This window comes from Dinoponera quadriceps, unplaced genomic scaffold, assembly GCF_001313825.1.
Source record: "Dinoponera quadriceps isolate SergipeBrazil2010 unplaced genomic scaffold, ASM131382v1 scaffold4444, whole genome shotgun sequence".
Classification (NCBI taxonomy): domain Eukaryota; kingdom Metazoa; phylum Arthropoda; class Insecta; order Hymenoptera; family Formicidae; genus Dinoponera; species Dinoponera quadriceps.
Window position 1 is genome coordinate 1,548,989 of NW_014558991.1, and position 12,501 is coordinate 1,561,489.

At 44.0% G+C, this 12,501-nt stretch overlaps 1 protein-coding gene across 1 annotated transcript in view; it reads right to left on the bottom strand.

Annotated features, from left to right (window-relative positions):
* LOC106750041 overlaps positions 1-3,386 on the bottom strand; it is a 133,125-nt gene extending 129,739 nt beyond the window's left edge. Inside the window, 3 exon segments of the mRNA XM_014630088.1 lie at positions 1,830-2,453; positions 2,456-2,507; positions 3,109-3,386. Coding sequence (XP_014485574.1) covers positions 1,830-2,453; positions 2,456-2,507; positions 3,109-3,386 — 954 coding nt within the window.
* Between the last annotated feature and the right edge of the window lie 9,115 nt (positions 3,387-12,501).

Consider the following 12,501-nt stretch of genomic DNA (forward strand, 5'->3'; position numbering starts at 1 on the left):
ACTAATATAGAATTTTATAACTGAGGAAGGAATATATCTACCTTAATTTCCGTGATTACCCACCGAGTGAATAAATACGGAAAATGCGAATTATTCTTTATAAAAATCGGAATATGCGCGATTCAGTCAACAATAAGTCTCTTGTCGAATCCCCAAGATTATATGATGACGCGATATAGTCATTTTCCTGAGCGCTACTAGTATACAAAAAATATCGTCAACGCTTAAAATATATATGTACATCCATGAAGAGTCTGTCTTAAAATGTTTACAGTCCGACAATCTCGACACTCAGCGCGCATTCGAGTTTTGCGCGAGTGACGTCCCCTGTTTTAATAGCTTCTGTCAACTTTGTTGCACGAGTGGATGCGTTTTGTTTGTATTTGACGCAAATTTTATTTTATTTATCCAATGCTGGAAGGACAGTTTGCGACGAACCCTTTGAAATGAGAAATCCAATGTCCCGACGGACAAAGTGTGTCGTTAGACGTACAATAATAAAGAAATAAATAAAAGTAAATATTCAATAATTCAAAAAAATAACGATAAAAAATCTTTCATGACTTTTTTTTCAGAGATGCGTTGGAAAAATACCTAAGTTTGCTTCTCTCTCGTACCATTTATTTACAATCTCTTTCCTAACATTTTCCTTCTCGTTTCCGGAGAATACAATACTATCATTGTGAACGTCGCGATCGACTTTCGCTCGAGCCTGCGTCTCTCGTGCTGTCGCTACGCGACTACTGCGCCAAGATATATATATATATTCAATTACCGCGGAGAATTGCCGATGGAAGAGGCCGCGAGGAAAGTCGGTAATCCGCCTTAAAATGTACACAGACCGCGCGCTACCGTGACGCGGCGATAAATTCAGTTTACGGTCCAAGGAGTTCAAAGCCTTCGCCACGGCAAAAAGAAAACCGACGGGACTCCTTTCTCTCTCTTTCTCATCGCAGACTTCGCCACAAGGTAATCCGCGGTGTGATAAGTCAGTGGTCCCTTTCTACGAAATGGAAGGAAAGGGTTAAGAACCGCTGCCACCTCTCGCTTCAGTCGATTGCGGCCATTACGATAATCAACGGTTGGAGGACGATAGTTTCGCCTCTTTTCTACCGCGGCGCACTTTCAGGCCGACCGACGTTCGTTCACGCGGCGCGGGACAAAGCCACCCTCGCGAGACGCTATTAAATCCGCGTCTCTCGTAACGCGATTAGCGATAATAACTGTAATACGTTTAATGAGCGAACTGTACATCGGTTCCGAGAACTTTTCGGCTCTGTTCGGAAGAAGTTTCGGATTGCTCCACCGTCTCATCTTTTCAGAGATCTTGAAAAGAAAGAGAGCTCAAAATATAACGTTGAATAATACAGAAAAAAATGCTTCAGGATTCAATCATTAGCAAATTTTTACTTGGATGAGATATATAATTAAGATCTAGCACAATTTCCTAGAAAATTATGAATTTCGTGATTGAGAAATCCACAACAGATAGGATTGTTTCAAACACGCCAAGTTGCTACATAAGTGTTTGAATGGAATTCCCAATCGGTGCCATAATGAGGTAAAAGCTGACAAGTATGGACATTCTACGCTGGGAAAATACTGAAAAATTTCTACGCGGATATTTGAAGTGAAGATATTTAAATGGCATTAATGATAGAGCGCGGCTCATTTTGGAAATGATGTATTTTGTGTGTAAAGCAAACTTAGCTAGCTTCTCGTGAGAGATCCGTCACTTTTTCGAATAATTGCAAAGAAAACGTATTCACATCTCAGTAAGTTGATAGTGTTCAATCGAGGTACTACCACGAGACGACATCGAGACTCACCAGGAACTCGCCGCTGCCGAGGCTCTGCTGCGACCCGTCAGGCGTGACCGCGAGGTCCGCGACGATCGACGTGGAGAAGCTCCTTCTGGCCTGATGGTGGCACTTGTGCGGATTCCTCTGCGTGGCGTAGCTGGACTCGTTCAGCTTAGACGTCCAGATCTCCTGTTCGCGTTGCGGCGACTGGCTGATGGTGCGGTGCTTGGTGAACCTCGAGATCCGCTCGGTCTTCACCCAGTCGTGATTCGGTCGAGGTTGTCGTGTGATCGTCTGCAGCGACTTCATCGCGTTGAAGCGCGAAAATCCGTCCTCCATCGCGGCCGCCCACAGGTGATCCGGCAGATCCCTGGAGCCGCACTGTGTCTCCACGGACTGCCGGTCCGAGGACGAGCCGAGGCCGGAGGTCGTCGGAGTGGTCGGGTAGAATCTGCGGTAGGTGTCCTTGGAGTCCTCGATGTCGGTGCAGTAGAAATCGCCATCGCGAGACTCCAGCGAGCGATTGTTCTCGTGCAGGTTTAGGGACGAGCCGATGCCGGTCGAAGTTGTCGAGGTGCGGCAGAACCGCCGCTCGTTCGCTGACGTCCATATCTCGTCCGTGATCGAGGAATCGATCCCCGAGGTCGTTCTGCGAACGAGCTTTTCTGTGGCGTTCGAGTGGAGGATCTCGCGTTTCGATTGGTACTCTCGACTCCGTGATAATCGATTTCTAAGCGCGCGGGGAAACGGTATGAAGAAGAGCGATCGTCGTTTCCCGAAGAGAGCCTTATTAAATCTGTAATTAAGCTCCCGTCGGAAAAAAAAAAAAAAAAGCAAATACAAATTAATCGTCGATCCATTTCCCGATGCAACGACGAAAGGCAAGACAATTTCCTTTGATATTGAAAAGCAACCGTTCCCCAAACGGCTCTCTCGTTCACGCCAACTCTCGAGAAAGTTTCTGCCGAGAGTTAAAGTCGCGAAGTTAACGGACGTAGCACGACTCGACGAAATGAGGGGATGTCTGACGTTTTCAAAAAAATTGTTTCACACACGCTAATTAGCAGAGCTTACATTTTCCTTATATATCGGAGCTGCCATTTAGTTACCGGAACGAATCTGCTTCTTGGCGGAAAAAATGTGACCTCTCGATGATAGCGATTAAAAATTGTTTGTCAAGTTCTGAGAATAGCTTTACAACTTTACCTGTGTGTAAGGCGATTTAAGCAAAAAAGTAATTCTTCGGAACACACGGCGAATTCTTTGATCGTAGTAAAAGTTAAGAAAAGTACGCATACATATATACCTATGAGTGAGGTTCCTCTCTCTCCAGAGGTCTTCGGGATTCGCGGACGCGTGGCTACTGGCAGAGGAGGTTGCGAGGGTGGTGTGTTGGTTCGCGTATGAACATCTCTGCGGGAATCCCATCCCCTCGTCGAGGCCGGCCGCCCAGAGCGATTCGAGGGGCAGGTCGTGGGCGCCAACAGGGGTGCCGGCGCCCTTACTGCCCCCCGCGCCTGCCCCGTGTTTCCCACCGTTCGCGGAGGGGAACACTCTCTCGGCACCCTGAAGGACGCAGCACATGCTACCTCCCCCGACGCCACCACCCTCCTCCGACCCCCTGGAACCAGAGCTTTGCAGGCAACCTATTGTGACCGAGCTTTTGACTTGGCGCCGACTCCTTCCTTCTCTCTCGCTTCTCCCGACAGGCCCGGCAGGGCCCTTCAAGGCCGACCCTTCATCCCTCCCGCCTCTTCGCGAACGCTCTCTCGAAGATTTACGATCGACGACGACCAATGGACGTGAACTTCGTCGCGATGTTCCGGCGCTGCAAACGAGAGAGTTTTACCCGATGCACTAAAAGCCTGGTTGGTTTCGTCGCTATAACTCGTAGACGAAAATATCGTCGTTGCGGACTTTTTGCGGGGCAAGTGAAGGGACGATGATAATTCGCAATGGGATGCGCAAGACAATGATATCTACGCGATGTAACTAACGTCGGTACGGTAAATTATTCATAACATCCACAACAGAGCGGATTATCGCCCAGATAGACTTTCATGATCGCCACCAAATTTCTTCAGCAAGAAAGGACGATGGATAAAATGGTTATGGTCCTCAAAATGGCATCTTTATCCTTCAGAAAAAATCACTGTCGGATTTTCATATTATATTTTATGTATAAACTGAATCAATTCCGGTCACATTTCTTTCATCATTCGATACGACGAGTATAAGCGCTGTGCGTACAACTTTCTTGTGAGACGAGCAAAGTCATCGCCAAATTGATGCATGCGACAGATTCGGCGTCCATTTCATACCTTCCGCGCTCTCTCTTTTTTTTTCGTTCATTCGTCAGGGTGCGTCCTGCACGGCCGCGACGTTAATGAAGACTAACGAGAGCCGGGAATGTAGTCCGGTCGATGCGCCGGCGAACACGAGCGGATCGATCGCGAGGGAGCGAGAGACGAGCGCCGGTGATGCTGCCTGCCGGTGGTGTCGACGGTGGCCATTATACCGTACGAGCAAATTGAAAGCCGCGTAATTCGTTATTTACCGACGCGGCTTTGTAATTGACCCGGCGCGGCCGATGATTTATCGCGATCGTCCGGACCCTTTTCGCCGGGGCCGATCTGTCGGCTGTCTCCGACGGAGATTTACGAGCGATACCGTCGAAACGTCGGCGGAAACATATGGTGGTGCCGATCCTGCGTTTCTGCTACGTCTTGTTATGGGAGTTCGCATGGAGTTGTCAAAACGGCGCGTTTAATCGACGATTTATCTCGATGCTGTGTCTTCCAAGAGAAACAGTCCGGGATTTACAATTTGACGTTGAACGCACATTGATCGTTCAGTTGTACTGAAAACGTTGGCTGGAGTGAAAAGATCTTTTTGTGTGAGACGCGTGAATGTCTCGAAAAAAGTATTGACGATAGAAGACAATTTTATAAGGTAAAGTGTTTTATAACTTTTCAATATTTTTCTCTACGTATGAAAATATCACAATTTTAATGGGGGACCACATTATCTCCCGACTCGTTGTGCAGTTTTTTTTTATTACGCAGCGCATTTTTATACATAACATTCCAAGTTTCATTTCATTATTTTGAGTTTAGAATTGATCGGACAATATTTTGATGAATATAAGCGTTTCGCGAATTTGAACCGACGTTTCCGCCCTTACATCGCAACAGTTAAACGATAAATAAGCGAGAGTTCGCGTTGAGACTTCCCTTCGGGAATATTACAACACGGCGTGATATTTGCACGATCAAATTGTTTACCCTTTAAATGCGGCCCGCTCTCGAAATTAAACACAGCGCGTCCTCCCGATATGGTCCGAGGATGCGCCAATAATAATAGACGTAGTCGCGAGTATCATGCGGTCGCACGTTCGCTTCATACGGGGCGCGAATTAATTCGCGACGAGGAATAAAGCGGCAACAAAAAAGAAACTTCCGTCCGTTTGGGAACTCTCGATCGGATTTTTCGGCTCACCCAGCGACTACGATGAAATCCACGATGAGGCTGTAGTAAAATTTTCGCGATGAAATTCACGACATACGACGAGATTTCTGGCGAGTTCACGATCAAATTTGTCGCGACTCCGAGCCGGCGCGACGCGACCTATTTTATTTAATCCTTCCATTCACGCGACGGAAAAGCCGGTGTGTGTGCGTACATGCGTTCGCGATGTAACTCTTTACCGTGCGCTCTTCTTTAAGGGATTTACGTGGGAAAGCTCGTCAGACACGAAACTTCGCCTCGACGGAATCTTCGCGGCGAATTTTCCGCCGCATCTTTCTCCGTCAAGATCACCCACTTGGCTCGCGATTTGGATATTTGAAAATGTAACTGGCCGAAACGAAAGAGTGTCGTGAAAGCACGCGGGATAACAATCCGCGCGACAGTATTTCTTAATGTGGCGGCAATGTCTTTGAAGGACATTGGTTATGATTCAACTCGATATTTTAATTTCGCGCATGTAAAACAACATGTTCGTACGTAAGTTTTATCAATATAGTACATTACTTGCTAAGAAAATATAAAAATAGTTCCCCAGAAGTATGCATCTCTCTTTGCCATTTATCTACGTTAGCAAACGTCCGTCTCACAACAGAGGTAAAAATAAATATACGTCTTTATAGTTTCGCGCCGAGAGGATCGCGGCGGCGGCGGATGTTTCTACATTTTCATAAAAATACTTTCGAATTCCGCTTGCGCAGCCGGCCGTGGTCGCCGGAATTAATAAGAGGAGAAACAGCGAAGAAAATTCAAGTATAGCGCGCTGGACGGGAAAAGAAATAAGGGCCACTAAATATTTATAGAACGCTCCCTGCGCACGACGACGTAGGACGATTCTGTATCGACGCGACGTGTTTGCAAAAAGGTGGATACATAAATAAGCGGGAGGAGCCGTAAGAAGTCGATGGAACGGGCGTGAACGTCGAATGAAGAAAGGACGTACGAATATCTGACGTTTGCCTGGCTAGATTTCCCCCCACGTAATGCAAAGTGAACGGTAAAGATATATAATTATATATTGTGAGATTTATAATGCAGACGCGTGCAGACTCAAAGTGCCGCAACTTTCCCTTTACAGAAAATCGGTGCAACCCTCTTGATCTTAATTGCCAGCACATGCTCCGTCCAGACATTCATATGTCGATGGGAAGGACCGACGGCAGTGAAATAGCGGCGCGCACATTTTCGTCCCTTTGAGCTACCGCGAAAAACGAGCGCCGCAATCCGTAATTACGATCCATAATAATAATATGGACAGCGCGTATGTTCGCACGCGGGCCGAGTAAACATGGAATTTAATATTGCAGGGCGCATGCAACATTGCCGATATGAAATTTTCTCGCAGCACCGCGGAATTCCCGCGCATATGTAAATGACCGCAGAGCTCGCGTACGGAAATTCCGTTACGGAATTTCCCGCGATCGGCTTACATCCGGGCCGTTCGGAGGGTTAAAAAAGGAATTACTTGTACGCAAAAGAGAGAAAGAGAAAGGGAGAGAGGAAAGACGTGCAGTGCTGTCGTTAAATGTACGCATTACCACGTTAACGGTGTCTCACGATATTGCGTTATTAACGGTGTTTTGAAAGAAAAAGAGAGAGAGAGAAAGCATCATTTGCTACAATTAGTAAAAATAAATTCCATTGCAACAAAGTTAATATTAGAGATATTCATAACTACTTTAAAATGAAACGCATTTCAAATTTTATATTAATTTATAGACAAGGTTTTGATTTTTGAATATCTCAAAAAATCAATCCTCCGTTGTTCATCGGCGTTCAACTACCAAAATGACATTTTATATAGTTAAAAATGAACACTGATGTTAAATGAAAAAAAAATTAAATCTCTCCATTGTCGAAATAACGACTAGTGATCAAGGAAGTCTCCTAAAGGATCAGGTGTCCCTGGATGTTCCCTACCTTTAATATTAGCGAATGAGATGAGTTTTGTTTTGAAAAAAAAACGCGGCTTATTAAAAGATTCTTCTCGGTGGATCCTCAGTGAGATTTCCTATTTGACGTTTTCCGAGCAAGGACGACATTCACAATGTTCTATTAGACGGCTTAAAAACGATTCTTCGAATAGAAAAGTTACGAATAATATCCATAAAACACATTATGAAGTACGGTAGCGTCGGTGAAGATAGAAAAATGATCTTCGAGCAATGCAGAAAACGAGTGCATGAAAGGGAGGACAAGGGAGGATGGACGGAAGGCGAGTAAAAAAAAAAGGAACGTCAAATTTACAAAGACGGTCGGAGCGCACGCCGCGGCAAAGAATACGGTAAAGTATGGCCGTCGTTAAATATTTATAAAATGGTTATAAGCAAAACGGAGCGTGTATATATATCGGGTGACTCGCGTCGTGTGTAGCCCCGGGCGCACTCACGTAAAACCATGATTTCCATTTAATGTCTCCATGAATACGTTCCCTCTCTTTCGTGCGTACTCGCGGCGGAAAAGCGGGATGGAGGAAGGGCGTGCGCTTTTACATGCACTCTCGACCGCATACAACCACATAGATGTAGATCACACACGATGTCGACGTTGCATTATTTCGACGCCGTAAACCCGACGTCTAGACTCGAAACGGAGGTCGCACGGAGGACGCTCGTAAAAGCCGGACGATCCGCGAAAGGGGAAAAAGCGGCACTTAACGAAAACGGAAGCGCGTCGCGAAGCTGTGCTGCGATTCCGCGTAATTCCGTCTCGCGGGACGAGCGAGAACGCGATAATATGGCCGTCGACTGTTCGATCTTTACCACCGGCATTGTTGTTATCAGTCATGCGATGATTTACGTCAAATTAACCCTTCGACCGCACTATGGATCGACCCGGTGAGTTGTCTTTGAAGAGCTATAGTGAGGAGAAATGCGTGATCTACGAGCTTCTTACTCCCGAAAAATCTTTAAAGAGTCGCTCTGTCCGTTAAGGCCAAATCATACTAGCGATTTCCGATTATAAAATAGAGCTTCTTCTAAATGACAGTCACTCATCTCAATCAGTGGCTGCTTGGCTCTGATCGATTGAAAAGTAATCACAATTCAATCGCTAATGTGATTTGGCCTTTAGTCATGGTACGGATCTGATAAGCCGATTGATTTGGGAGTCATCCGAATTTGACGCACGATCTGTTGTAGTATGCGGTCAATGTATAATTCGACGCCACAGATGATTTTTTTGCTGAAAATTGGTGGGCCATGTCACGCAAAATAAAAGTATAAAATCGGGATATTTGAGTTATAAAATATACAAAGTGGGCTTTCCTGTAATCGGACACCGTGTCTGACTGATACCGTGTCTATCTGACATTTTGATCGACGTAATGAAATCGATCTTGTTAAAACCGGACGTTCCCACGAAGAAAATAGAACGATATAAAACTCAATAAATTATCCACGGATGATGATGGTAGCGTTGAAAAAAAATCCCGGGTCAAAGGCGCGCCGGACGGTCATAAGTATTGTCAACGAAATTAACGAGACGTGGAGCCTGCGATCGGCACGTTTCACCCTCGCACTCCTCGATATCAGTGACGCTCTGCGTTTTCGATTTTGGCGAGTTCGCTTGTCGATTCTTTCTCTCTCTCTTCCGCTCTCTCCCATCTCTCGTTGCCTGCCTTTTTTTTATTTCTCGCGCCAGTCATTAATTGCCAACAAAACGTGATCGATGTATTTGTGCCACAGACACGCTGGCTTATCCGCGCATAAAAAAGAAAAACGTCACTCGCGATCGGTTTATGATCGACGCGGGAGGGCTCGCCAACCGGATATCGAGGATTCTTATTTATCGTTCATCTCTGACAGCTTAATAATACGCGTTTCATTCGCGCGTCGCCGACGCTCGCACGTGAAACGCGTTTCGACATGAAATAATTATATACCTTGTCGCTTACGACTCCAATTTGTAATTAGTTAATTGCAACGCACGGTTCAACGGTGGCACATCCGAATTATCACAAGTTATTCAGCAATGTTAATTCATTATCTTGTAAGCAGTGCAAAAGTGCACGAGGTGAAGGGAAGAAGAGAGAGAATAAGAGAAACAGGGAAGCAACGGTAACATGTAAATAAATTCAATACATGTAAAAGCTGAAATATATATAACACAGAATGGAACGGTGTAATTACATTAGCCGAATTAAATCCGATTGCTTTTAAGATCGTACTACTCTTAATCAAAATAATTGCTTCAGCTCCCCTCTTCTATTATATATTAGTACCAACGAAGTATGCATCGTTTCACATATGTATAAAGTATAAAATAAATATTATAACATCGTGATATAATGGACAATATAAAATAGTATGTTGAGATTTTCACCTTCTCACAAATGCAAATCGTTATCTTCTTCCATATTTAGGAAAAGAAATCTTTTATTCGAGAAAGCGGGAGGAAACTCGAGCTTATTAACTCGATCTCCCTCTTTTCCGTGCGGGATACCCATCGAGACGATCAGTAATAGAATCACGACGAGACATCGATTGAAACGAGAGGAGAAGATGCACGACGACGGGCCGTAATAAAGGTAATTTCCATGGAATTTCGTGGAATGGCCCGCATAGAGGAGAATCGCGTGGTAATTTAGATCCCGCGGGTCCATGCCTCCCATGCATAATATTCCGAGAGGAGGAAAAATGTGATGTCCCGGGGATTCCTGCGACGACGAGAGAGCCTTTCGTCTCTTTCTACCTCTCTCTCTTTCTCTCTCTAGCTATTTTATTTTTTCTTTACCTGCCGACAGTCATTAGGTCACATATTTTAAAATTAAAAGAAAAGGTACGACGACATTGTCCAATTCGTGTCATAACTCCGATATGTCATTAAGAAAAAGATCGTTATTTCTTTAAGGAGATTGTAAGGCTCAGCATCGTATTTTCAGTGATGCTTCAATGGGTCTACCCAAATTTAATATTTGTCAAACAAAATTACGTTCTTATATATGTATATTAATTTCACTACTTAAATAATAAATGTTAAATTGAAGCGAATTTGAGGTTAATATATATATATATAATATTAAAAATATTAAAATTTTATTTTTTATTTTTCTTATTAATATATCTTTATTTATCAGTTGATCTAATTGAGATGTTCAGATAATAGAAAGACATATATAAACGTTTAAATATGTGCACATATATGTGTATTTCGAGCATTATAAATTATGAATTTTACACTGCTGTATTTTCAAAACAAAAGCGCGCAACGTTCACGTTATAAAATATTTGTGGGTATTTATTTTTCATGTTTTAAATATCTCAGAGTGCGTATTGCCGAGAATGTAAATTTTTCAGCAAATTTTTCCGTAACAACCAAAAAATTTGGGAAATTTTCGCAAGACCGACGCTGCGTCGTCGGGTAGGTGTACAGCGGGTGAGACCAGACGACATCGCGGCATGGACTTCTTTTTAACAGTGACACGACGAGGAGGACATTTGTTTTCGCGTTAGAGCCGATGGAAAAGTTGTCGTGGCTATGACGTCGTGAAAAATACGGCTGAATATCCCGCTCTCGAGCTGCTCGTCGCCACCTTTTTATAGCTTGTCAAGTGTAAATCCCCGATGCCTCGCGATGAATGGAAATAGTGTTGAACGTCAAGACGGGAAATTTGGTCCCGTCGCGATACTCGCATCATTCTCACGCTCATTTTGCAAATAAATAAGATGAATGTCTGATGTGACATTTTTGCGATCGGTCCTGTCTATTTTTTTTATTCGGTCTCTCAAGAATAATTCCAGACAGTGATATTCCACTGTCGTGGAAATCAGGAGCGATGCGCATCCACACGGAAAAAAAAACTCGATTGGTGTAAATGAATTCTTATCGTTCGGGGACCAGCCGAAAATTCGGTTATAGAAAGCAAGAAGTTTCTATTATTCAGTCAATTGTTCTCTCAGGTCCACATTAACAGTTGTTACTTGAAATTTATAGATTTTAAATCAGAGTTTGATGCGAGATTTTCAGTTTAATAGCGTTTACACCGAGAAATCCACTCAATTAACTCCAATAAAACCCCCGTTTAGACAAACAAACGTTCTGATTGTGAGAAGAACCAAAGTTTGGTTCCATGAAGCGAAAATAAAAAAGGTTTAGTTCAAAGAATCAAGCCTTTGGTTAAGAAGAGCAAATTTTGGTTCTCACAAGCAGAATATCTGTTGTCCGTATCCAAACAAGAGTTTTGCTTGAGTCAACTAGATTTTTTAGTGTATACATATTTTGTCAAATATATCGTACGATTTAATTCTGAATTAAAATCTGTGTATCTTACATGAAAAAAGTTCAACCATTAGTACGAATCTCAGTTACCTCAAGCGAGTTTCAATATTCAGCCGAATATTCAGGCAAATATTCTCGGTAACATCGCACAAAGATCGTTTCTCGTCATTCGTCTGGTCAGTTGAGCTATTTTTCCGATTACTTTATCGGAGGATGAATCAAACGTAGCCCGAGATCAAATGTCAGTTTTTATAGAACGTAACTCCGAAACTGCGCTCGTTGTAAATCGTTTATAAATTGAGAAGATTGGTATTGTTCAATAAATAGCGATTTCCTCTGCTCTCCTTTTAATGTCTCTCTATATTGAGGGAGAATTTGACAGCTGATACTTTTCGTTCCGAACAACTTAAAAATCGAACCGCTCGCTAAAGCGCTTTTAATCCAATGAACTGGATTTATCTTGGCATCGTGTTCGATATCGTTCGCGAAACGTTATTCCCCGAGGATTTTCGCGGATCCACATCGATCAACCGGTCGCGCCGACAGTGAATAATGAAAACGCACTGGGGAAAAAATGCGACGATAAAAGCGTGTAAACCGGCGTCGTTGTTTTCCGGTCAGGTTATACTAGGCAGATCGTGTAAGTATGTGTACGCGCGGATGTGTGTGTTTGCTGTAACACGCTCTTTAATTTGGCCGACGTTTAGCCCGCCGTTGGGAAAACAGTTGTTTCAATTTATTCGGCGCGGCGATACCTACGACGCTCGTCCGCATTGCGGCGCGGCAGGTGCGAAACGGAAGCAATTGAATCCCTTTAAATCGCTTTAATTGCACGTACCCGTTACCGAAATAACAACGGCGCGAACGAGAGAGCGCGCGACACTTCGGGGATATACAACACGCCAAAATTGCGTGCAGTCGTGAAATTTTCCGAAAGGCGCGACGATTACGCGAA